The sequence below is a fragment of the Musa acuminata genome, chromosome BXJ3-8, assembly GCF_036884655.1.
Source record: "Musa acuminata AAA Group cultivar baxijiao chromosome BXJ3-8, Cavendish_Baxijiao_AAA, whole genome shotgun sequence".
NCBI lineage: Eukaryota > Viridiplantae > Streptophyta > Magnoliopsida > Zingiberales > Musaceae > Musa > Musa acuminata.
Genome location: NC_088356.1, coordinates 50,453,795 through 50,479,990, shown reverse-complemented (window position 1 = coordinate 50,479,990; position 26,196 = coordinate 50,453,795). Strand labels below are relative to the sequence as shown.

Genomic DNA, 26,196 nt, shown 5'->3' with positions numbered 1-26,196 from the left:
TGTTACATTTTATGAGAACCTAATCAATCATATTCACTCTTCAATTAGATGTGCTTCCAACTCAATTTGTACACCTAATTTCTCATTCAACGCTGAATTCGGGGCGCCGAGAACGATCCGACCCGCTAATCGTCCGGTCAAAATTAAGCCGCGTCCTGTGGGACCCATCAGGACGTCAGATGGATGGACCCGATCAGCACGGGGGCTCCACGTGTCTCCCCGTCCGCGGCACGCTCCCCCGCCCCCGCCGCGCGTGCCCGTTCCGTGCTCCGCCGCTGCAGGGGAATTAATAACGGTGTTGGTGCGTGCGGTTCCCGTCCCGTCGTGGGATGCGACCCCGGGCCGGGTCCATCCATGCGAACCGGATTCGATGTGGCCGAACCGAGCCGGTCCAATCTCCCGTCTCTCTGACCGCCGTAGAGAATCCCCGCGACGAGCATGGGTGTTTCCGTAAATGCACCCGAGGCGTAGCGCCATCCATGGAGAGCTTCGGCCGGAGGGACGACCCGACCCTATGTGGGAGACAACACGTGAAAAGACTAGATTATCCCTGCTTGGGCCGCGGTTGGAGCACTGGGTGATAACACGTGCGACGGCCTCCGCAGCTGACTTGGTGGCGCTCCGCACGTGCCTCACACCCCTTATCAACGCCGAGAGAGAGAGAGGGAGAGGTGAGCTCGCTCTCCTCCAATGGCTCGTTGAATCGCGATTGAGGCGTTTAAAGTACCATAAAAAATAAGAAATAAGAAAAAAGAAGGAGAGAGAGAGAGAGAGAGAGAGAGAGAAGAAGAAGAAGAAGAAGAAGAAGAAGGAAGAGGAAGAGGAAGGGGGATTGAAACCCTAGGGGGAATTGAGGACGGCTGCCATGGCGACGCCACAGGCGGGTGACGGGGTCCTCGCCCTGATGCCGCAGGAGGTGGCGAACTCGGTCGAACCGGCGCCTTCGTCGCCACCGCCGCCGGCGGCGGCGGCGGCGTCACTCAAGGGTTCGGCGGAGAAGTCCCCGATCCTGATCTTCCTCTACTTCCAGAAGGCCATCCGGTCGGAGCTCGACCGCCTCCACCACGACGCCGTCGAGCTCGCCACGGACGGCTGCGGCGACGTCCGCTCCCTTGCGGAGCGCTGCATCTTCCTATTCGACATCTACCAGCACCACTGCAACGCCGAAGACGCGGTACGGGTTTATGGATACTTGTATGTTTACTGGTTCCTTCGATCTTGAAGTTCTTATGTTTTAAGGCTTGGTAATGGTAGGTGGTCCACAATTGCATCGATGGAAGGGTTTTAGGTGAAAGATCTTGATTTGTTGGAGAAGCCTTCGATCTTCGTGCAGCTAATACTATTAACTTTGAATTGGTGATGGTCGTGTTAGGACCGAAAATGATGTAACTAACTGCAATATAACAACATCGTGTTGGCTGTCGATCGTTTAGCTCACAGGGAGAAGACTAATGGTTCTGGTTCTTTAGGCTGACTTTTTTATTAGGATTAATATCAAATTCCATACTTTATGAGAAGTAATGATGAATAAGTCATTGATTGATGAGTTATAATGTCTTTATCACTGCTTATTTTTGGTAGAGCAAGATGAACAGCCTTTGATAATAAATACCAGAGTAATATAATTGAGGGAATTTCGATCTTTTCAGGTCAGACATGCTAATTAGTGGACAGGACCAGCCGAGGGTCGAGTTTCTGTTTTTTCTGGTCTGACCATCTGCTCCATTCCAGCTTTAGTAACAATGAATTTAGAATTATATCTTTCATTTCTTTGCTAAACCAGGTAACACAGCTCCTTAGATAGGTTAGCATCAAACAAACCATAGAGGTTTAGAGTTTGTCAGATTAAGATAGTTTAAATTGACTATTTTTCACCTTGTATGAAACAAGGTTTAAATTAGCATGCTGTTGTATCATGGAAGAGGAACATCAGTTTATTTGCTTGTCAGTGTCTTAATACTTAGAAAGAGAGAACACTCTTTGATGGAAGAAGAGCAAGGCAGCATATTATGGATTACTTTTTTTATTCTAGGTGATAGTTTATAAAATTAGCATTTATCTGATATCACCATACATGCAGTATAAAATGAGTAGTCTAAAAAAAAAAGAATCCAGCCATCGTTCCTGCACCTTTTGGATTCTAAATCTACTTATTTCTTGTCCCCGCATATTTAAAGCCAAATAAATCCAAATAAGATGTTTTAATTCAAAAGTTGTATGCACGAAGCATTTATTTTGATTGTGCTGTAGATCAAAGTACTACATCTATAATAATTATTAGCAATTTGATAGCCGGTCACAGTAAGGTGATTTGCTTGAAAACTATCTAATATAAAAGAATTGGTAAGATAAAAGCTGGTGTAAGTAAGACTATTTTTTATATGAGAAATTGTCCTTTATGAAAAATGTAACATTTTCCAGAAAGAATTCCATCACTCCAGAAAGAAGTACATGGAATTTGGTGTACTCCGCAAAGAAGTTGGTGTAACTAATTTGAAAATCATGGTACATTGTTAATGTTAGAGATGACACCCAATGTGGTATTTCTTTAAAAGTGGACTTGCTAACATTCTTTTCATGGTATTACTCTTCTGTCGCACTATTTTTCGACAATCATTTACACAAAAGTTAGGTATTCAAGGAGTGTATGAATGGTAATTTCATACCATCATTCTAATAGCCATTCTCATTTTAGCTTATTTCTTTTTAGAGCTAGGATACTCGTGACCAGTGTCCACAATGGTAGAGAGGAATAACAGGAGAAGATGAGAGGAAGAAGCAGAAACGACTGTCCCTCTTTCTTAGAGGTTATTTGTGCTTTATTGAAGAAAAAAGGCCATAATAAATTTTCAGTTTTAATAATTGTAACCATGAAAAAAACTGATTTGATATATGTAACCATATGTTTTTATTAATTTTTAAGGTTATCTTTCCAGCTCTTGTTACATGATTCAGTTTTCAATTTTTTATATTTGAAACAATGAAGAAAACTGATATGATATATGTAACAATATATATTTTTATCTATGTTCAAGGTTATCTTTCCAGCTCTTGATACACGCGTCAAGAATGTGGCTAGAACGTATTCTCTAGAGCATGAAGGGGAAAGCCATCTTTTCTATTTTGTGTTTGTTTTATTAAAGTCACATATGACACATGATGATCGTCTTCGGAGAGAACTAGCTCTTCGTATTGGAGCAATAAAAGCATTATTTAGCCAGCAGATGCCTAAGGAGGAAAAGCAGGTATTTGTTTCGGAGGATCATTTCCGAAGAGAACTAGCCTCCCGCACTGGAGTCATAAGAACGGCACTTGTCCAGCATATGTGTAAGGAAGAAGAGCAGGTACGTGTTTCTAAGATTTTTTTTTTAAATATTGCATATAAGAAAGTTCAAAACTTTAAATTACTGAAGTCTAGTGTCAGAAAGTTCTTTCTTGTATTTGGCAGTGTCAAAAAAATTAATATAATTGCCAGATGTTTCATACTACATGTTTTGTCTTAGCTGCCTTTGTGTAGGTTCTCCTTTGTAGTATAAAATTATTTTCATGATAGCTAAGATATGTTCATGTAGAACTTTGTTCTTTTCTTTTAGTTCATCCAGAAATAAATGACAAATGGACTTAACTATTCTCTTTTCTTATGCCTTTGTTGTATCGATTACAAGGACACATCATGAGGCTTATGCATATATCGACTCAAATATTTTACAGAGACGGAGGATTATAAAGTCTTACTAAATATTAGATTTATAGTATGCAGTTTGTGAGTAAGATGCTTGATCTTGTGTTTTCATTCTGAACTGCTTGATCTTGCAACTGCAATGAAGTTAATCTCAAAAATTTGGTCAGCTGGTGGTCATTTGAAGGTATTCATGCATGTAAATCAAGGATAATTCAGCCATTGGCTTTCCCTTGTCCTTTGTAGATGCACTGTTCACCTATTTATTGACCTTGTGTTACCACATGATGTACATCGATGTATTCTATCAACAGCTTTTGCTTTCCAATCTTATGTGCACTTTCAAGCTAAAGTCACCAGTCAGCATATTTTTACATGATCTGAAATCAACATCAAAATTAAATGGTTCCATGGATTACTTGGGGAAGTTTCTTTCTTTGGGCTATATTGGGATTACACAAAGAAGTTGGAAATTTTGGTGTTTATGTGGTCTCATATTATCTTTTTTGCTTTAATATAGGCTTTGGTCTATAACATGGTTTAATATAGGCTATAATAATATTATCTTTTTTTGCTTTAATATAGGCTTTGGAAATTTTGGTGTGCAAAATTTCTTGTTGCAGATTGAATGACACATAGAAGAAGCATTTGCCATTTGTTGTTGCATAGTGTGTGTTTGAGGCCATTAGAGGTGATTATCTTTAAAATCATCCAAGACAAACAAACAAACAATGCACGTGTGTGTGAACTTGAATTGTTTATACAGCTTAACAGTCTACAGCATGGTTCACCTTACTGGTCTGTATTGGTGTACCGATCTGTCACGAACAAAACTGTAAACAAGGTGTTTAATGTAATGCTCATGTATGTCCATGTCTTTTGATTTGTTTATGTTTTGCACAATATGTAGAGGGACAGTCGAAGACTTACAATCTCATTTTAGTTGGGTTTGGTGGCCGTTTTAGGCTTATAAATAAAAGTTGTGTCATGTGGACACTTGTGAAATATGTTCGGTCTATAGTGGACCATTTTGGATCCTTTGTTGTGCGATCGTTCAGAGCTTGTGAAGTCTGTTTGTAATTTGCATTGGACACTTTCGCTAACTCGTTTTCTCTTTTGTATGTCCTAAAGGACCATAGGAGGTTTCGAGGAGGCTGACCTTTGTAAACGGACACGCAAGGGTGCCGCACGACTTAGGCAAAAACAACTAAGTCCGTGACAGATCGGCTGTCGGTACGATCGTTATACCGACATATGGTATGGTGGGGCATACCAATAGATTAGTATGTATCGCCTGTATTAGTTTTTCATCGGATCGGTATGTATCGCCTAGAAGTACGGCGAGCCTTGGTCTATAGTAAAGGACTGCACATTTGATCTAAAAAAAAAACTCAATGATGAAGACTATTCAAGCAACTGAGAAATTGAAATAACATGGAGACTGATGTTGTTGTTATATAATCTGTTATCTACAAACTAAGGTTATGGAAGGTATCTGTCTCTTTATTTGGATTCTAGAGACCAGTATAATTCAAATGTCCAGAAATCTATAATCTAAATGGTTAATTAGTATCGTATGGACTGAGACAACAGATGCAGGAAAAGTTTATAAAGAATGAATAATAGATTGTTAGGATGCAGGACAACCATTCTTGCCTGTTTGGGTAAGTGTTGTACTGCCCTGTCGATGCAGGACAACCATTCGAGCATTCCCCTTGAGATCTCTTCTAATCCAATCAATGCTATGTTCTCACTGCAAGTCGCAGCATTTACATGCTCTTGTTCTTTGCTATGTTGAATTCATTATTAAAATTTACATTTGAGTGTCAAGAATTTTACCAGAAGTTCTTATTTCATACCATATTTTCTGGAACCATTAGTCCAATTTTGCTTTATTCATTAAGGGAAGCTAACCAAAGGTCGCCTGTTTTTAGTAGCATTTTACAGATTAAGGTAGAAATTGAATTCTGGCTGTTTCTGTTGTCGGATGTGGTATATTCTGTTTTTTCCATTAGTTGTTCCTGTAGTTGGATGTTTCATGGATCTATTTTACTAATAAATGATTAGTAAGCGTCTATTTATGACTGTGCCACTGTTGTGTTCTTTCTTCAAGACCTAATACTACATGATATTTTCTGCCAATATATGTTGTGGCTAATTCGTTTGTGGTGGTACAGGTCTTTCCCTTGCTTATAGAGAAGTATTCATTTGAAGAGCAGGCTGATCTGGTTTGGGAGTTTTTATGTAGCATCCCTGTGGATATGATGACAAAGTTCCTTCCTTGGCTTTCATCTTCTGTTTCACCTGAGGAACACCAAGATATGATCAACTGTTTGAGGAAGATAGTACCAAACGAAAAACTTCTTAAACAGGTAATATTTTTCTTCATACAAGATTCCTTTTGTCTACAAATCGAGATTAACTTGACTATTTGTCTACAAATCGAGATTAACTTAACTAGCATTGTTATTTGTTTGAAACATGTAGGTCATATTTACTTGGATTGAAGACAAAAGCATGGCTGACATGGGAAAAAGTCATGTTGATGATTCTCTATCACAGAGTTCTATTGATGACACTGAGAAGTATGCCTGTCTTTCTGATCTTTCCAGGACTGGGAAGAGAAAACATAACGAACCAGACAGCAAAGCTATTGATCTTGGGTTGTACCCGATAGATGAAATATTGCATTGGCATAATGCTATTAGAAAAGAATTAAATGAAATAGCAGAATGTGCAAGGAAAATACAGCTTTCTGGAGATTTATCTGATTTGTCTGTCTTCATCACAAGGCTTCAATTTATTGCTGATGTGTGCATCTTTCATAGGTAAGGGACTTTGTTATTTTTTATTGAATAGAAGCAGATAAAGTTTATACGAATTCTGGTTAAGAGCTCTCTTGGATTTTACATTCTTTGCATGACCTTTTTTTTGTTATTATATGAAGCTCATAACCAATTAACCATTCTGAGAGAAGTGGACCATGATGTATAGAAAATTTGAACTTACTATATGACTATATGTCTCATATAAAAAGTTTGGCCAGTGCCCTTACACTAAGAAGCACAGGGACTGCATTTGAGATAATGAAGTACAACATGAAATAGCAGTGATTTAAGCAATCTTTACACATTCACCATTATTCTTGGACTTAGTGCTTGAACTCATCTATTGACAAATAGCATTTTCTGCACATGCAGTTATGCTGAAGACCAAGTAATATTTCCAGCAGTATCAGATGGAATGGAATTCCTTTTGCTGGACCATGCAAATGAAAAAATTCAGTTTAACAAGTTTAGGTGCTTAATTGAAGAAATCCAGAGTGCAGAGGCCAATTCTACTTCTGTAGAATTCTATTCTGAGTTTTTTTCGCATGCTGATCAAATAATGGATACTATTCAGAAGCATTTCCATAGTGAGGAAGCTGAGGTACGCTGATACGGACAACATTAACTTTATTGTTTTCTTTTGAGTATCTGAAAATACATTTGTACTTCTCTTTTTTTAGGTTCTTCCTCTTGCCAGGATGCATTTTTCTTCTGAGAAACAGTGTAAGCTTCTTTTCAGAAGTCTGTGTGTTATGCCCTTGAAACTGTTAGAGCGTGTTTTACCATGGTTTGTTGCAAACTTAAGTGATAAGGAGGCAAGTCAGTTTCTCCAGAATATGCATCTAGCTGGTCAGTTCTCTTGTGTATCTTTACTCTTCACTTTTGCCACATCATTTTACCAATTTTTTAAAGCTAGCTAAGATTGATGTTTCATGGCACAGCCTCATCATCTGAAGATGCACTGGTCACCCTTTTTTCCGGTTGGGCGTGCAAGGGTAGGAGCGAGGATATTACCAGTTCTGGCAAGTTCATATGCTTGACTTCAAAAGCAATCTGTTGCTTCCCTTTAGAAGACGGTACTGAGTCGGAAGAAGATTGCAGACATAATTTCTGTTCATGTTCTTGTCTACTTGGGTGTGAGAAAGGCTTGACAATTCTGAAATCTGAGAACAATGCTAGGCCTATTAAACGAGGCAACTTTTCAGGATTATATGGAAATTCTGGTGAAATCAACACTTCAGAAAGTAATGAAATCTACAGTGTGTCATGTAGCCAAAAGTCATGCTGTGTACCAGCGCTGGGAGTTGCTAGCACCAACACTGGAATAAGTTCACCTGATGCTTCAAAGTCTCTGCTTTTTTCATCTTACAATTCTTCTGCCCCTTACTTTAAGTCCAGTCTCTTTGTTCCAGAGATGGAATTGAATTTATGTAGTATAGAGAACACTTTGAGGCCAATTGACAACATATTTAAATTTCATAAGGCGATTAGCAAAGATGTGAAGTATTTGGATGATGAATCCGGAAACCTTATACCTTATGTTGATACTGTTCTTCGGCAGTTCAGTGGAAGATTTCGCTTGTTATGGGGTCTATACAGAGCTCATAGTAATGCTGAGGATGATATTGTTTTCCCAGCTTTAGAATCAAGAGAAACACTTCATAATGTGAGTCATTCATACACCCTTGACCACAAGCAGGAAGAAAAGCTATTTAGAGATATTTCTGTGGTGCTTTTAGAGCTCTCACAACTGCATGATGGCTTGGGAATGAACATCAGTAAAGATACTGCAAGGGGAAGCAATTCTGATTCTCATGTAGTTGATCAGACTAGAAAACATAATGAGCTTGTCACTAAGCTTCAAGGAATGTGCAAATCTCTACGAGTTACTCTTGATAATCATATCTTCAGAGAAGAGCTTGAATTATGGCCATTATTTGACAAGCATTTTTCAGTGGATGAGCAAGATAAGATTGTTGGACGAATAATAGGAACAACAGGTGCAGAGGTCCTCCAATCGATGCTACCATGGGTAACTTCTGCTCTTAGTCAAGAGGAACAGAATAAGATGATGGATACATGGAGACAGGCAACCAAAAACACCATGTTTAATGAGTGGCTAAATGAGTGGTGGAAGGATACTCCCTCATTGTCTACAGATGCAACAGAGAGTTCTGGTCTTCCAAAAGGTCTGTAATCTAATCACGTCTTTTACTGTTTGTAGTGTACTTTATATAACTCTCAGTGTTGTGGAAATTATAATTCTTTGCTGACTTTTTTTTACTACAAATGACTTGTCAAATTGTTGCATCCATAGAGGCTGATCACCAAGAAAGTCTCGAGCAAAGTGACCAGATGTTCAAGCCTGGTTGGAATAATATATTTAGGATGAATCAGAATGAGCTCGAATCAGAGATAAGGAAGGTTTCACGAGATCCAACAATTGATCCACGAAGAAAGGCATATCTTATACAAAACTTAATGACAAGGTTTGTGTTATTTAATCTTCTGTATGTGCTAATGTGACATTTAAGTAAGTAATTTAGATGGACATTGCAGTCGCTGGATAGCTGCTCAGCAGAAATTACCTCAGGCTAGAACTGAGGAAGCTACAGAAGGAGAAGACATACCTGGATGCTCTCCATCCTTTCGAGATCCGGAGAAACAAATATTTGGCTGTGAGCATTACAGGAGGAACTGCAAACTTGTTGCTGCATGTTGTAACAAATTGTTCACATGCAGATTTTGCCATGACAAAGTCAGTGATCATTCAATGGACAGGTATCATCCTTGATGCTGCTGATTTTTTTCCTCATGTAAAATGTCGCAGCACTGTGCTTGGCTGTAGTTCCATTATTAGTAACTTGTTTTATTTTCTTGTATAAATTTGTATAACTAAGTTGATGTACTAAAAGGTTTAAATGCAAGTGATTTTAGGAAATATTTCATTTAATGTGAAAAAATCAATATTTTAAGTGAGATTAAATTCTTGGGACTCCCTAAAGGAACCTAGCTTGTGCATGGCCTAAATATTACCAGGATCTAATGGATTAATTGCAAAAACTAAAGTAATGAAGGCAACCTGCTGTACATTGTCATTTGGGTAGAACACTAAGTAGTATGACCATATTGTGTTGGTGACCGTTGACTTACATAATTGAATCAATTCACCCAGTGATGCAACTGCATGCCTTGTCTAGGCTGTGTTTATATGTGAAATTTGCTAGTTGCCTGCCAGAGCCTTTTTTGTGTTGAACTTGCTGCATATCAGTGTATGTCATGCAATTTGGTGTGTATCCACCTGTATGGGATGGTATATATTATGGTGCAAACCGTGCAATCAATATTCTGCATAATAGTATGTTCTACTTTTAAAATGTACTTGGTTGGTAGTTGGTGCTATCTTATTGGTTTTCCACTTCATCTTTTCTTATGATGCTGGTTAGAATTGGATTGTATGTGGATTGAAAGTATTGTTCTGTCCTGTGTTGAGTATTCTCTTCTTTGGCTGTTGAGCTTGCTCCAATCACTTATGGGCAATAATATATTTTCTTCATAAAAGGATGCCTTACATGAGAAGGATTGAACCTTGCTCATTAACCTAAACATCTTGGAGTCATGCCCAATGTGGGATCTTTAAGTTCCTCCTTGTGACACAATAAGTCATATTACTTCGGACTTCGGAGTATATGTTGTTATTGCATTGGTGGATAGAACCCTTTGCTTTAGGGTGCTCCAGACATATCGCAACTTGTAAAAGGTTTCCCAGGTTTAAGTTCTTCCTCATGTAGCTTGCATACAGGAATTTCAGATCTGATATATATATATATATATATATATATATATATATATATATATATATATATATATATATATATATATATATATATATATATATACATACATATATATATATATATGTGTGTGTGTGTGTGTGTGTGTGTGTGTGTGTGTACATACGCATGTATGTATGTATGTGTGTATGTATGTATGTATGTGTATTAGTTGGACTAATTGGTGTAAGAATTTTATTTGGCTTTCAAATGGTGAAACTAACCTCCTCTACTGGACAATGTTGGCAGTTTTGGGTCCCTTGGGTAGGACAATATTATGATGCCAACCATTCTTTCTTGTCCTTTGCAGAAAAGCAACAAGTGATATGATGTGTATGCGTTGTTTGAAGGTTCAACCAGTTGGTCCAACTTGCAGGACACCTTCCTGTGCTGGATTCTCGATGGCGAAGTATTATTGCAATATCTGCAAGTTTTTTGATGATGAAAGGTTGATGACTCAATATTGCATTTCTAATAGCATTTTGGCATTAGGAAAAATAAATGTTCCTTTTTTTTTGGCTTTATTTTCTTTTATGGAACTTCCCTATTTTACTTATACCTAGTGTTAAAGAACCATTTATTTATCTTTTTCATGTTTATCTTGAGCATCTAGACATTTATTTGTGCATAAATATAGATTGCTTTAAGGGAAATGTATTCTTTTAAACACAATTCTTAAACCTCTGCATATAAACATTTTTCTATATAGTTTAAACTTCCTTATAGACAATAATAGTTGTGTCCTATGCACAACAACAGTCACCGTTCAATTCTTGAGAATCAATTATATGAACTACTGAAACTAGTAAGTGAAGATCTCGATTTAATTTTGTAGGTGCCCAATTTTTTAGTCAAATGAAGTAAGTGTTAAGGTATGAAAGAAAACCCCACAGTGTGGTTTTGACTTCTCTTTGGAATTGACTATCAGGAAAATCAACTGTTGTGTTTGGTGCAACCTCTTGTTTCCTATAGGTGTCATTTCTGGGTCTCAAGCTGAAACAGTTTAGTTAGTTAATCATTTGTTTCTAGTTATTCAAGACTCAAAGGGAATTCCATGTTGGAACTCCTCGGTGTTCTCGGCTCTTGTTTTGTCAAAATCCTTAGCAAATTATAGTTGTTCCTGATCATTGAGCTTGAGGTTTCATGCACAACTATGATTCCTAGATTGCCTGTGTAATGATAAAATATCATTTGTAGAGGTTATCAAGTGATATTTGCAAGAACAAACCCTTACAGATATGATCTTGCATTCAGTAATGTCTTCACAGTTCTCTATGTGAAAGTCTCAGCATCACATGTCACCTACTAACATAGATCATTAGTAATTAGCATAATGTGTTGTTTCAGCCAAAAATTAATAAAACTAAGATAAACTTTAATCAAATTGATAAATGATATGAAAAGACTGAGTCCTCTAACAAACAAATCTACATGTTTCAAGTAGCTAATCCTTTAATTTTTATTTTTTCAGAAATGTGTACCACTGCCCATTTTGCAACTTATGTCGTGTTGGAAAAGGACTTGGCATAGACTTCTTTCATTGCATGACATGCAATTGTTGCTTGGGTATGAAATTGAAGGAGCACAAGTGCCGGGAGAAAGGTCTAGAGACAAACTGTCCGATTTGTTGTGATTTTCTGTTTACATCAAGTGCAGCAGTAAGAGCTCTGCGCTGTGGACATTTCATGCATTCTGCATGCTTCCAAGTATGCCCTTATTCCTGTCAAGTATCTTTTGATTTTCTTTGAGGCTTTATTTGTTAGCTGTTAAGTTGTCCTGCATGTTTTTTATTCAGGAAGTTGGTTGATAATTAGCTAACTTTTTTGTTTCTGCCTAGGCGTACACTTGCAGTCATTACACCTGCCCAATTTGCAGCAAATCCTTGGGAGACATGGCCGTAAGTTATCAGTATTTCTTCCAAGATTAAGCATTTTTTTATATGTTTGTAAGCATAGGTAGTTTCGAAGGATTCATTGTATATGTTGATTATTTGCAAGAAAGAAAGGAATGATTTTGCATCCACTCAAACAGATGAAATGACAAATCCCACAGGCAAATAGGTGATAAGATTATGACCTATCCTTTCTTCATTCTTTCCTTGTGTTAAACCTTAAAAATCTCCATGTTATGTCTCTATATGGTCATTGAATCCCTTTAAACATACTAGTATTTCTAAAATGGTCGCATCTTAACTCATCCAGAATTCTTATTTGATTTGATCATCTGATTCAATTTAAGGATCACCATAAAAGTTATCAATTTCTCTAGTATTCTATGACTGACTATTTTAGTCCCTTGAAACTGATTCTGCTTCAGATTAAGCACAAATTTATGAACCCTTATTTTTTGGGATCACCAAGTTCAATCACTGACCCTGAGTTGATTATAGCAGCCTGAGCATTGACCAGCCTTTCAAACTAATTTTGGTCAGTGTCAGTTGATCCCAGATTGATTTCCAGCCAATCCCATTGACCCCAGCTCATCTTTGTCTCATCATGCAGATTATGACTGATTTTTGTCAGATCTTCCTGTTTCAAAGAAACCATAAAACTATTGGGTTTGTTAGTCTGGCTGCAGAACCTATCCTCATCCTGAGCTGCCAGACCTATACTGTCCTAAATCCTATGATCAATCTTGAACCCGATCGGAATCTTGTAGATACTGCTGCAATTTTTTAATTTAATCCATATCTACAATAAAGCCTATATCTGATGCACTTAGTTTCATAAATTTTCACCTACCTGATTTTACGTTTACAAATTTGTAGATCCTTTTCTAATTGTTGTATCAACTAACTTTAACATGTTTCCTAGAAGTGTTCTTACATCTAAGTGGTGTTCTAATCTGTTATTGATTCCATGGAGAATGCAACGATAAAGATGCTATTCATTATTTCAAAGTGACAATTTAGCCCCAAAATATATTTGGTTCCGGTTCATGTTTCATGCATGATCAATCAAAATGTTGCTGGTAAGTTAAGGCATCCTCCTTTTCAGGATGAGGGCCATCTGTGAAAAGGATGTGATAGTAAGCATGCCTAGGGCGCAATTCTTTCTAGTATCATGCATAATAGCTATATTAGAACGCAATTGAACAAAAATTTACAAGGGTACAAAATGGAAATTGAAAGAGTGCAAATATTTGCTAGAGCATGCTTGCTATACAGCATATAATTCCTTCAGCTTTCATTTCTTCTAATTGGAAATGGTTGTGCATTTGTTCAGGTGTACTTTGGCATGATTGATGCTTTGTTGGCTGCTGAAGATCTTCCTGAAGAGTATCGGGATCGATGTCAGGTATCAAACAACTATCTTGAGACCCTACATGATACTGAACTAATTGCTATTTCGTAATACCCAGGACATACTATGTAACGACTGTGGCAAAAAGGGAACATCTCGCTTTCACTGGCTTTACCACAAATGTGGTTTTTGTGGTTCTTACAATACCAGGGTGATCAAGACCGACACAACCAGTTGCTTCACATGAGATTAGCGCAGGAATCCCCTTGTTTTTGTTCAATATATTTTTTTTCTTCATCTGTGTAAATATACAGTTAGGAGCAACTTCTACATCTGTGCTGTAGCACTCATAGTCCATAGCCTATCCCATTTTTTCACAAATGCAGCAAGGGGCAATTATTTGTATTTTAAAATACTTGTTTTGCCTACTCTGGTCTTTAGTCTTTGTACTAGTGAGGCCTCTCATTTCTTTTTGATCCTCTTAAAATGGAAGATGATGGATGTACCTCATTCCACAGTGGAAATTTTGATCAACAGGAGAGTTCAAATATCAATGGGTTTACTTAGACATAGTCGAATCGGACGTTGGTGTTTATCTCGTGACATTATGTTGTCATCGAAGCATCAAACGCCGATGTTCTCCATTCACTCTGTGATCTGGTAATTCATCATAGCGAAGAACTCTTTATATATTTTTAGTATTCTCTCCTCTCTAAATTGTTGTATCATGAAATAGTGAGTGCCCTTTTGGTGTGCACATTTTTACTGTGTCAACGACATTGGATGCCTTTTGCTTCTGTTCATTGTCGAGGCCAACTTAAATCTGATTGATGTATGGTTGGTAGAGTATGGTGGTGCATGAAGGTTTTCAAGATGCATGAACTCATCTCTCCTGCTTACAGTTTGGATAGAACAGCAATTGGGTTCCCCAAAGAGTGACAGTCAGCTCATTGTGTCTACTTCACAGTGTAGCATTTTTGTTGGACAATCTGATGTTGTCTGATATTTACCCTGCAAGTGACATCGTTTTTTCTCTAAGCAGTGAGATTATCATCCAGTCATATGAGTGTCGAAGAAAGAGAAATGAGCCAATGATCTTTCTCAGGTGATGTAATTTGCTACCCACAGGCTTCTGAAATCACCAAGGTTCTCAGTTCATTTCTGGCAAGGGTCTCTATCAACCAGTTCATTCATCAGTGACTCAAGCATGGCTTCCTCCATCTTCACTCAGCTCAAATCCTCCAATCTTGAATGCTGACAGGTCTGTGTTTAAATCTATGCCAGGCTGATCACATCAAAGTTGAAATCTCTCCCCAGGCAATTGCAACACAGTGCAGCAGAAACTGCTGTCTGATGAATCCAAGCACTCACAAGATGGATTCCCCTCTTCAGCAAGCACATGACCAATACTGCATCTTGCACTGCTCCCCTCCCCCCACCCCCCCCCCCCCCCCAAGCATCTCTGACATTTGGGGAAGAACAAATCTGCCAACAACGAGGTTTTTTTTCTCTGACAACAACAAGTCGCCTCATGCGCCGCCTGGGACGGGAGGAAGTACGAGTGCCAGTACTGCTGCCGCGAGTTCGCCAACTCGCAGGCGCTGGGGGGCCAGCAGAACGCGCACAGGGAGGAGCGCCAGCGGCAGAATCGTGCCCAGCTGCAAGCCCGAGCTGCCCACCACCAGCGGAGCCCGCGCGCCATCTCTTCGGTGGCTCAGCCGGCGATCTATGCCGGGTTCTCGCGCCCCTTCCTCGCTCCTATTCGAGGTGAGGCCTTTGGTTTTTAAAGCCTCTCATGCGGATCGGATTCTCCGAATCCGATCCGCGTGAGAGGCTTGAGGCCTTTGGTTTTTAAAGACTCTCACGCGGATCGGATTCGCCGAATCCGATCCGCGTGAGAGGCTTTAAAAACCAAAGGCCTCACGCAGAAATTAGGGTGCGTTTTTTTGTCCGAGAAGGGGGGCGAATCCGATCTGAGAGGCTTTAAAAACCAAAGGCCTCACGCAGAAATTAGGGTGCGTTTTTTTTGTCCGAGAAGGGGAGGAAGAAGAGCCGGTGCGCGAGGGATGAAGAAGTACGGACTCCAGCTTCGATTTCCGCCGGCGCAGAAGACCTCGAAGCCAGCTCCTCCTCGCCCTCCCCCTCCTGCCTTCGCTTTCGGCGGCGGCGACGACGAGGATGACGTCGAGAGGGAAATCTCACGGCAGGCGTCCAAGAACAAGTCTCTCCAGAAGGTTTGTTGAAATGGTTTCCTTATTCCTGGTATTGATGTATAAATGAACTTGCGGGTTGGTTGATTGATTGTGGAATTTGGTAGATCGAGGAGCAGCACAAAAAGGCAATGGAAGAGGATCCCTCGGTCTTCGACTACGATGGGGTTTACGACGAGATGAAGGGGAAGATTGCGCGCCCCAAGGTTCAGGATCGAACGGAGAGAAAGGTACTTCACTTTTGCCTACGTATGGATGAAAACATGATCCTTTTGATTACGCTGATTATCGCATGGAATTGCGTTTCGGTCTTTGTGAACTTTGTATGTTTGCTTTGGCACATTAATTAGCATTTTAATTTTCAATTGTGCTTTGTTCAAGTATGATGTGAATTCAAAAATCCTAATTCGGCAGTTCTTTTTCGGCGGCATCCTTTTTGTATTAAACCTAAATTGTGGGAGAGGATCGACCTCATTTTTTGTGTGCTTAACGATTAAGAATGCAAGTTAAAAATTTTATGTCTGTGTTTGATCTTGGTTGCAGTCAAAGTATATAGAAACACTTATGGAGAAAGCAAAACAACGTGAGCGGGAACATGAAATTGTATATGAGAGAAAGCTGCTGAAAGAGAGGAGCAAGGATGATCACCTTTTTGCAGATAAGGAAAAGTTTGTAACCAGTGCCTACAAGAAAAAGCTAGCAGAACAAGCAAAATGGTTGGATGAAGAGAGGCTGCGCCAAATTCGTGAAGAAAGAGATGATGTAAGTGGCTCGTATCTTTCTTTTTGCTGCTTTGCTTTATTTTTCTTGTTGCATATGTAATGTGATTTATGCAACCTTTTGTGCATAAAATACATCCACTGTTCAACAAAATGTGGTGTATTCGACAATTGATTTTGTTTTTCTCTGGTGGAAGAATAAAAGCTTAAAATCACTTCATTGTTGTAGAATCAGCTCATCAGCAATTGCCTTTTGTATGTTTATCTGGGCTTTTTTGAGAAGCAAAAACCATGAGTTTGTCGGGGTCATGAAACATGGTAATACTTTTATTAGAACTTATCAATTTATTGTTTGAATGTGCTTCCAATTTGGAGTCCTGTTGTACATACTTGTGTCATCTTCTTTTGTTAAATTTAAATCCTTTTGGTATTAACATCAGATAGAAATACTTTCGATAACTTTTGTAGATTTAGAGTGATGAAAGTTATTAAGTGTATATTTCGCCTTCGGGAGTATTGTATTTGTGAGCATAATTATTGAATTTATCTATTAGCTAATTGATGAATTGTAATATTAGCTATCGAGTATTATATGCTATTTGGTGTTGGCCACATGGAATGAGACCTTGGTAAAAGTATTGCATCCAAGGTTCACATCTTAGTCATCTATTAATATAAGCTTGGTGGTAATTTTGATTTTTTCCATAAAAATTGAATTTATCTGATTTTGGTTTTTTGTCTTGATTTTAATTTTTCTGTGACCTTATCCTATCTTCATCTTTGTCCAATACTCCAACCATATTGTCCCAACCGATTGTTGCATTATTATCCCCTTCTTGTTTACCAGTCTTGACCTTCATCTCGATTTTTAAAACCTTGATCAGATCAGAATTTGGACGGTTTTGGTTAGGGGTTTGATTCATACCCAGTTTAGTCAGATAGGCTATCAGATCACATCATGTTAAGATATGTGACACTTGTAGTCTTATAAACTATAATCTTCCAATTATGAAGCACAGTGAGGTGTCTTGAGGGTTTGAGTGGATTTGACAACCTGGCTAACTTATGATCAGCATGGTTCATGCCTTTAACATCAGTTAGGGCAAGACTTAGGAGAGGACAAGACTTATGATAGTTCTCATGTTATTGTGAAACATGGATCACCATAATTTTTTTACGCTTAGCCAGTAAGATTGGTCCTTCTAGTGACAATACGCATGTTCAATGTTCCGAAACTTAATGTGAATTTTCTTTTATGTTATCAACCATAGTGCAAGAAGATCCATTATGAGTGAAGGCTTCTAGTTATTGTATGTCGAATCCAATTCAAATGGCTGCTTTCAGCAATAATGCAATTCAAATTTGACTAGTATTTGAGTGATAAGTTGTTTTATGATGCAATTAAGTGGGACTAGCAATTTCATTATTTCTCAGGAGTGATCACACTTCTCTTCGATGCTTTTACTTTTTTAGTTGGTTATCATGGTCATTAAATTTCATTATGCAGCAGCCATTTCTTTTCTTTAATCAGTTAATGTAACCGACATGACTGCTTCATGTAGGTAACCAAGAAGAGTGACTTGAGCGATTTTTACTTTGGGCTCGGTGAGAATGTAGCTTTTGGTGCTCAGTCAGAAGATGCCACAAAACGGAAGGAACAAAAGCCACCCGGAGGCACTTCAGCGGTACCTGAACATGGCCCTACTGAGAATAATGCACAGACAGATTATACTCAGGATACAGAGAAAGATGATACTCAAGCCAAGACTTCTAGTCATACACAGAACAACTCTGAGCAAGCTGCAGAGTTAACAACATCAGATGTTACTGTAAAAGATTACGATGATGGTGATAAATTGGCAGCTGTGGATCGATCAACTGAACGTTACAAGAGAGGTGATGACGCATTGGCTTCAGCAAGAGAGCGTTTTCTAACTCGAAAGAGAGCAAGACAGCAGTTGTAAAGCAGTTGTTTCGTCTCTATTTAGCACTTATATCTGGAGTTAAAATTGGTATTCTCTGATGCCATTTATAGTAACCTCATCGGTTATTTAGTTTTTGAGGAACTCAAGAAGTGCACCTCTTGGTAAGTTTGCTGTAAGCATTTCTACAAAATAAGCAAAAGAAGCATCAAGCGTTTCATGTTAGACGCTTGTTTATACACATAAAAGTTCTTTGAAGTGACAGTGGTCAGTCTATATATGATTATGAACAGAGGAGGATGCAGCCGAGGCTGGTGAAGTCGAAGTTGCTATTATCAAAATTGCACCAAGATAAAAGTGATGTAAATGCAAAAGTTGCAACAACATAGACCTCATTTGTAGTTTCTTCAGTTATTTGTTATTGCATTGGTGGATAGAACCCTTTGCTTCAGGGTGCTCCAAACATATCGCAACTTGTAAAAGGTTTCCCAGGTTGAAGTTCTTGCTCATGTAGCTTGCATACAGGAATTTCAGATCTGATATATATATATATATATATATATATATATATATATATATATATACATATATATATATATATACATATATATATATATATATACATATATATATATATATATACATATATATATATACATATATACATACATATATACATATATACATACATATATACATATATATATATATTTGTGTGTGTGTGTGTGTGTGTGTGTTAGTTGGACTAATTGGTGTTGTGTGTGTGTGTGTGTGTGTGTGTGTTGGACTAATTGGTGTAAGAATTTTATTTGGCTTTCAAATGGTGAAACTAACCTCCTCTACTGGACAATGTTGGCAGTTTTGGGTCCCTTGGCTAGGACAATATTATGATGCCAACCATTCTTTCTTGTCCTTTGCAGAAAAGCAACAAGTGAAATGATGTGTATGCATTGTTTGAAGGTTCAACCAGTTGGTCCAACTTGCAGTACACCTTCCTGTGCTGGATTCTCGATGGCGAAGTATTATTGCAATATCTTCAAGTTTTTTTATGATGAATGGTTGATGACTCAATATTGCATTTCTAATAGCATTTTGGCATTAGGAAAAATAAATGTTCCTTTTTTTTTTGCTTTACTTTTCTTTTATGGAACTTCCCTATTTGACTTATACCTAGTGTTAAAGAACCATTTATTTATCTTTTTCATGTTTATCTTGAGCATCTAGACATTTATTTGTGCATAAATATAGATTGCTTTAAGGGAAATGTATTCTTTTAAACACAATTCTTAAACCTCTGCATATAAACATTTTTCTATATAGTTTAAACTTCCTTATAGACAATAATAGTTGTGTCCTATGCACAACAACAGTCATCGTTCAATTCTTGAGAATCAATTATATGAACTACTTAAACTAGTAAGTGAAGATCTCAATTTATTTTTGTAGGTGCCCAATTTTTTAGTCAAATGAAGTAAGTGTTAAGGTATGAAAGAAAACCCCACAGTGTGGTTTTGACTTCTCTTTGGAATTGACTATCAGGAAAATCAACTGTTGTGTTTTGTGCAACCTCTTGTTTCCTATAGGTGTCATTTCTGGGTCTCAAGCTGAAACAATTTAGTTAGTTAATCATTTGTTTCTAGTTATTCAAGACTCAAAGGGAATTCCATGTTGGAACTCCTCGGTGTTCTCGGCTCTTGTTTTGTCAAAATCCTTAGCAAATTATAGTTGTTCCTGATCATTGAGCTTGAGGTTTCATGCACAACTATGATTCCTAGATTGCCTGTGTAATGATAAAATATCATTTGTAGAGGTTATCAAGTGATATTTGCAAGAACAAACCCTTACAGATACGATCTTGCATTCAGTAATGTCTTCACAGTTCTCTATGTGAAAGTCTCAGCATCACATGTCACCTACTAACATAGATCATTAGTAATTAGCATAATGTGTTGTTTCAGCCAAAAATTAATAAAACTAAGATAAACTTTAATCAAATCGATAAATGATATGAAAAGACTTGAGTCCTCTAACAAACAAATCTACATGTTTCAAGTAGCTAATCCTGCAATTTTTATTTTTCAGAAATGTGTACCACTGCCCATTATGCAACTTATGTTGTGTTGGAAAAGGACTTGGCATAGACTTCTTTCATTGCATGACATGCAATTGTTGCTTGGGTATGAAATTGAAGGAGCACAAGTGCCGGGAGAAAGGTCTAGAGACAAACTGTCCGATTTGTTGTGATTTTCTGTTTACATCAAGTGCAGCAGTAAGAGCTCTGCGCTGTGGACATTTCATGCATTCTGCATGCTTCCAAGTATGCCCTTTTTCCTGTCAAGTATCTTTTGTTTTTCTTTGAGGCTTTATTTGTTAGCTGTTAAGTTGTCCTGCATGTTTTTTATTCAGGAAGTTGGTTGATAATGAGCTAACTTTTTGTTTCTGCCTAGGCGTACACTTGCAGTCATTACACCTGCCCAATTTGCAGCAAATCCTTGGGAGACATGGCCGTAAGTTATCAGTATTTCTTCCAAGATTAAGCATTTTTTTATATGTTTGTAAGCATAGGTAGTTTCGAAGGATTCATTGTATATGTTGATTATTTGCAAGAAAGAAAGGAATGATTTTGCATCCACTCAAACAGATGAAATGACAAATCCCATAGGCAAATAGGTGATAAGATTATGACCTATCCTTTCTTCATTCTTTCCTTGTGTTAAACCTTAAAAATCTCCATGTTATGTCTCTACATGGTCATTGAATCCGTTTAAACATACTAGTATTTCTAAAATGGTCGCATCTTAACTCATCCAGAATTCTTATTTGATTTGATCATCTGATTCAATTTAAGGATCACCATGAAAGTTATCAATTTCTCTAGTATTCTATTACTGACTATTTTAGTCCCTTGTCTGAAACTGATTCTGCTTCAGATTAGGCACAAATTTCTGAACCCTTACTTTTTGGGATCACCAAATTCAATCACTGATCCTGAGTTGATTATAGCAGCCTGAGCAATGATCAGCCTTTCAAACTAATTTTGGTCAGTGTCGGTTGATCCCAGATTGATTTCCAGCCAATCCCGTTGATCCCAGCTCATCTTTGTCTCATCATGCAGATTGTGACTGATTTTTGTCAGATCTTCTTGTTTCAAAGAAACCATTAAACTATTGGGTTTGTTTGTCTGGCTGCAGAACCTATCCTCATCCTGATCTGCCAAACCTATCCATGTCCTAAATCCTATGATCAATCTTGAACCCGATCGGAATCTTGTAGATACTGCTGCAATTTTTTAATGAAATCCATATCTACAATAAAGCCTATATCTGATGCACTTAGTTTCATAAATTTTCACCTACCTGATTTTACGTTTACAAATTATGTAGATCCTCTTTCTAATTGTTGTATCAACTAACTTTAACATGTTTCCTAGAAGTGTTCTTACATCTAAGTGGTGTTCTAATCTGTTCTTTATTCCATGGAGCATGCAACGATAAAGATGCTATTCATTATTTCAAAGTGACAATTTAGCCCCAAAATATATTTGGTTCCGGTTCATGTTTCATGCATGATCAATCAAAATGTAGCTGGTAAGTTAAGGCATCCTCCTTTTCAGGATGAGGGCCATCTGTGAAAAGGATGTGATAGTAAGCATGCCTAGGGCGCAATTCTTTCTAGTATCATGCATAATAGCTATATTAGAACACAATTGAACAAAAATTTACAAGGGTACAAAATGGAAATTGAAAGAGTGCAAATATTTGCTAGAGCATGCTTGCTATACAGCACATAATTCCTTCAGCTTTCATTTCTTCTAATTGGAAATGGTTGTGCATTTGTTCAGGTGTACTTTGGCATGATTGATGCCTTGTTGGCTGCTGAAGAGCTTCCTGAAGAGTACCGGGATCGATGTCAGGTATCAAACAACTATCTTGAGACCCTACATAATACTGAAATAATTGCTATTTCGTAATACCCAGGACATACTATGTAACGACTGTGGCAAAAAGGGAACATATCGCTTTCACTGGCTTTACCACAAATGTGGTTTTTGTGGTTCTTACAATACCAGGGTGATCAAGACCGACACAACCAGTTGCTTCACATAAGATTGGTGCAGGAATCCCCTTGTTTTTGTTCAATTTTTTTTTTCTTCATCTGTGTAAATATACACTTAGGAGCAACTTCTACATCTGTGCTGTAGCACTCATAGTTCATAGCCTATCCCATTTTTTCACAAATGCAGCAAGGGGCAATTATTTGCATTTGAAAATACTTGTTTTGCCTACTCTGGTCTTTAGTCTTTGTACTAGTGAGGCCTCTCATTTCTTTTTGATCCTCTTAAAAAGGAAGATGACGGATGTACCTCATTCCACAGTGGAAATTTTGATCAACAGGAGAGTTCAAATATCAATGGGTTTACTTAGACATAGTTGAATCGGACTTTGGTGTTTATCTCGTGACATTATGTTGTCATCGAAGCATCAAACACCGATGTTCTCCATTCACTCTGTGATCTGGTAATTCATCATAGCGAAGAACTCTTTATATCTTTTTAGTATTCTCTCCTCTCTAATTTGTTGTATCATGAAATAGTGAGTGCCCTTTTGGTGTGCACATTTTAACTGTGTCAACAACATTGGATGCCCCTGCTTCTGTTCATTGTCAAGGCCAACTTAAATCTGATTGATGTATGGTTGGTAGATTATGGTGGTGCATGATGGTTTTCAAGATGCATGAACTCATCTCTCCTGCTTACAGTTTGGATTGAACAGCAATTGGGTTCCCTAATGAGTGACAGTCAGCTCATTGTGTCTACTTCACAGTGTAGCATTTTTGTTGGGCAATCTGATGTTGTCTGATATTTACCCTGCAAGTAACATCGTTTTTTCTCTAAGCAGTGAGATTATCATCCAGTCGTATGAGTGTCGAAGAAAGAGAAATGAGCCAATGATTTCTCAGGTGCTGTAATTTGCTACCCACAGGCTTCTGAAATAACCAAGGTTATCAGTTCTTTTCTGGCAAGGGTCTCTACAACCAGTTCATTCATCAGTAACTCAAGCATGGCTTCCTCCATCTTCACTCAGCTCAAATCCTCCAATCTTGAATGCTGACAAGTCTGTGTTTAAATCTACGCCAGGCTGATCACATCAAAGTTGAAACCTCCCCCAGGCATTGCAACACAGTGCAGTAGAAACTGCTGTCTGATGAATCCAAGCACTCACAAGATGGATTCCCCTCTTCAGCAAGCACATGACCAATAGTGCATCTTGCTCTGCTTCCCCTCCAAGCACCTCTGACAATTGGGAAGAACAAACTGCCACTCTGCTAATCCGAACGACAACGAGGTTTTTTTCTCTGACAAAAATTTAGCATCCGGGTCTGCGTTTGCGGTCGATATGCAACTTGCAGATGACTCACTTTCCTGTTCTTATTCTTGTAAATTGTTGCAGGATCTCTCTGTGGAACCACAGTCTGGTCTGCATCCTAGAGGAAGAAGGAATGCAGAAGAATTCATTAGGGTTATCCCATCTCTAAATGTAGAGATATAGATGGGCATATCTGAACACAGATCAAGAGCAGCTGATGGTTCAGACTTCCTATGAGCAATCAGTGAATATACACAGATGGATTGAAATATAAATTTGATATTCTGCAATCAAAGAAGAAAACTTTTAACACAAATGGAACTCAGGAAAAGAATCATGTCTCACCATTTTGGCAGATGCAAGCAAGATTTGTCACACCTGATCTACATTTGGGTTTGCAGCTATCACTTGACAAAAGCTGAACATGCAAGATAAAGATATAATCCGCCTTTCTCATCATCCTGAAGAAAATGATGACCGGAATGATTTGTCTCAGTACAACTTTGCCTACAAGAGTAGTACAACATGCAACTTTCAACCCATCATTTTGCCACATGAAAACTGTCTTCAACAGAGGTTTGTACATCTTTCAGAAATAAGCATGAATTATTCAGTTTTTGTCACTCCCGGATAATTAATTGATGTCCAGCTGCCTTTCTATGTCTTCATGAGTTTGAGCATCATGTCTCTTAGGGCTGCTATTTTTCTCAAATCAACATGCATGTAGACCTGTGTGTAGGAACATAAACCAAATTGATGCTTAAATTGACTGTTTATCATGTAATTGTTGCCTTCAGTACTCTACCAATCTTAAATTGTTGCCATCAGTATCCTATCGATCTTCATAAGGAAACATAGAGATTGATTAAATCTTACTTCAATGTTTCTTTAGTTTGTTTGGTGGATGCAAGTGGTTGTTTCAGTAACCCAATGAGAATCACATCTCTTCCTCTTTCAGTGCCTACATCTTGACATCCAAGTGAATGTGTACATGTTTGTTTCATCATGCAAAAGTTTCTACAGTTTTGAAAGTCATGGTCCACAATGCAACATGAAAAGGATAGGAGAAGAGAAAAATGTCATGCGCTGACAAATTAAAAGGCAGACTGGCTGTCCTCTTTGATATCCAAATTAATCTTGGATCTAGAAATCAACCTACTCTCATAAAATTCTCATGGTATAGATAGACATGTCATAATATAGATAGACATGTCCCATAATGCAACATGAAAAGGAAAGGAGAAAGAAAAATGTGATTGGCAAGTGACAAATATGGGTTCATAATGCTATAGAATTCGAGTTAGGACTTGAAATTATGTATCAGACTTATCCTCATGCTTATGACTGATAAGTAGTGTGTGGATTGAAGCATACTTTGTTTTACTTAGAACTCCATGGGGAGTTAGGGCTTGAAATTGTCAGTTTAATCATGTTTACATCTGTATTTGCTTTTGCTGAAGATTAAAACACTGACTCTTTTTGGTTTGGGTTTGAGATCATTGGCTTCAAGTGGTGTCCTCAGTTGAACTCAGGGTTTGTAGTCTTGATTAAAGGTTAAAAGTAGTTAGTTGAGTTATCCTAATTCCATCAAACTTGGATAATCCTTGTCTCTCTCTTCATGTCCCTGATGTCAACTGCATTGACTAAAATTTTCTATTTAGAGAGAAATGCAATTAGACCTTTATATCAACAAAAGAAATGAAATGTTTGTTCAAACCCATCTATGACATTTTGTGTTGTAGGGCATAAGAAAATAACACAACCATAAACACAGCAGATTCCTTAGCATGCAATACTCTCTCTCTCTCTCTCTCTCTCAAAAATATCAATTGCATGACAAAAGGTTTGCTTTGAAGCCTCTATCAAGGGTTCCCACTGATGTACAAAGACCCAAAGGTGATGCAGTTTCCTAGTGATAGAAACGGCATGCAAATTAATCATTGATGGTGATAGTACATAGATGATGTGTTTTGTTCATAGGTGATCGAATGATCTAATTTTCTCAATGGAGCCAAATATTACCCAATATTCAATGTCCTTTGATTTTGACATTTTGACAAATATCAGAATGAATATTCATTCGCAAGAGGGGGAGAAAAATATTATAAATACTCTCAACAATAGTCTTTTCTTACATGAGGAAACACAAAGATTTAGTTTGATACGAGGCTTCCATCATCGACCACAAGGATTCGAGATCTTAAGATATCAGGTTGACTTAGGCATTGGAATGACTTCGTTGAGAATACTTCCAAAAACAATCTTTTCTATTGTTGAGAATACTTCCAAAAACAAGATGTTGGATTACCTTCAAAATTCAGATTGATGATCCATTGTTGAACCAACAGGACATGGCATCATTTAAGGGTTCATCATTTTGGGGCATGATTTAGGTTT

General features: G+C 37.9%; 3 protein-coding genes across 4 annotated transcripts; all 3 read left to right on the top strand.

Moving 5' to 3' along the window:
• Positions 1-688: 688 nt before the first annotated feature.
• LOC135645718 (zinc finger protein BRUTUS-like) lies at positions 689-14,132 on the top strand. The gene is made up of 14 exons (XM_065164360.1): positions 689-1,174; positions 3,036-3,344; positions 5,857-6,051; positions 6,167-6,507; positions 6,880-7,108; positions 7,188-7,356; positions 7,449-8,696; positions 8,825-8,996; positions 9,067-9,288; positions 10,651-10,788; positions 11,812-12,046; positions 12,178-12,237; positions 13,565-13,636; positions 13,701-14,132. Exons 1-14 carry the CDS (start codon positions 866-868, stop codon positions 13,827-13,829), a joined length of 3,828 nt encoding a protein of 1,275 aa, XP_065020432.1. The 5' UTR covers positions 689-865; the 3' UTR covers positions 13,830-14,132.
• A 1,414-nt stretch (positions 14,133-15,546) lies between these two features.
• LOC135644298 (uncharacterized) lies at positions 15,547-18,519 on the top strand. The gene is made up of 4 exons (XM_065161765.1): positions 15,547-15,816; positions 15,900-16,022; positions 16,336-16,554; positions 18,074-18,519. The coding sequence occupies exons 1-4, from the start codon at positions 15,649-15,651 to the stop codon at positions 18,473-18,475; spliced, it is 912 nt and encodes a 303-aa protein (XP_065017837.1). The 5' UTR covers positions 15,547-15,648; the 3' UTR covers positions 18,476-18,519.
• Positions 18,520-19,174: 655 nt separating this feature from the next.
• Positions 19,175-25,062, top strand: LOC135645717 (zinc finger protein BRUTUS-like). Of its 2 annotated transcripts, XR_010498845.1 has the most exons (7): positions 19,175-19,452; positions 20,516-20,750; positions 20,881-20,940; positions 22,275-22,346; positions 23,332-23,433; positions 23,571-23,778; positions 23,884-25,062. XR_010498845.1 is itself a non-coding variant. In XM_065164359.1 (5 exons), exons 1-5 carry the CDS (start codon positions 19,370-19,372, stop codon positions 22,537-22,539), a joined length of 579 nt encoding a protein of 192 aa, XP_065020431.1. In that variant the 5' UTR covers positions 19,175-19,369; the 3' UTR covers positions 22,540-22,844. The 2 variants fall into 2 exon arrangements, 1 of the variants encoding a protein (XP_065020431.1); XM_065164359.1 differs by lacking the exons at positions 23,332-23,433; positions 23,571-23,778; positions 23,884-25,062 and adding an exon at positions 22,411-22,844.
• Positions 25,063-26,196: the final 1,134 nt, after the last annotated feature.

What these genes read in the sequence shown, in the direction of transcription:
- LOC135645718 (XM_065164360.1), top strand. Translation starts at nt 866, where the DNA reads ATGGCGACGCCACAGGCGGGTGACGGGGTCCTCGCCCTGATGCCGCAG. An exon ending in ACGAAAAACTTCTTAAACAG is followed by an intron (nt 6,052 to 6,166) that starts GTAATATTTTTC and finishes TGAAACATGTAG; the next exon opens with GTCATATTTACTTGGATTGA. An exon ending in TCCATAGTGAGGAAGCTGAG is followed by an intron (nt 7,109 to 7,187) that starts GTACGCTGATAC and finishes CTCTTTTTTTAG; the next exon opens with GTTCTTCCTCTTGCCAGGAT.
- LOC135644298 (XM_065161765.1), top strand. Translation starts at nt 15,649, where the DNA reads ATGAAGAAGTACGGACTCCAGCTTCGATTTCCGCCGGCGCAGAAGACC. An exon ending in AGGATCGAACGGAGAGAAAG is followed by an intron (nt 16,023 to 16,335) that starts GTACTTCACTTT and finishes TCTTGGTTGCAG; the next exon opens with TCAAAGTATATAGAAACACT. An exon ending in TTCGTGAAGAAAGAGATGAT is followed by an intron (nt 16,555 to 18,073) that starts GTAAGTGGCTCG and finishes TGCTTCATGTAG; the next exon opens with GTAACCAAGAAGAGTGACTT.
- LOC135645717 (XM_065164359.1), top strand. Translation starts at nt 19,370, where the DNA reads ATGATGTGTATGCATTGTTTGAAGGTTCAACCAGTTGGTCCAACTTGC. An exon ending in AATCCTTGGGAGACATGGCC is followed by an intron (nt 20,941 to 22,274) that starts GTAAGTTATCAG and finishes GCATTTGTTCAG; the next exon opens with GTGTACTTTGGCATGATTGA. An exon ending in AGTACCGGGATCGATGTCAG is followed by an intron (nt 22,347 to 22,410) that starts GTATCAAACAAC and finishes CGTAATACCCAG; the next exon opens with GACATACTATGTAACGACTG.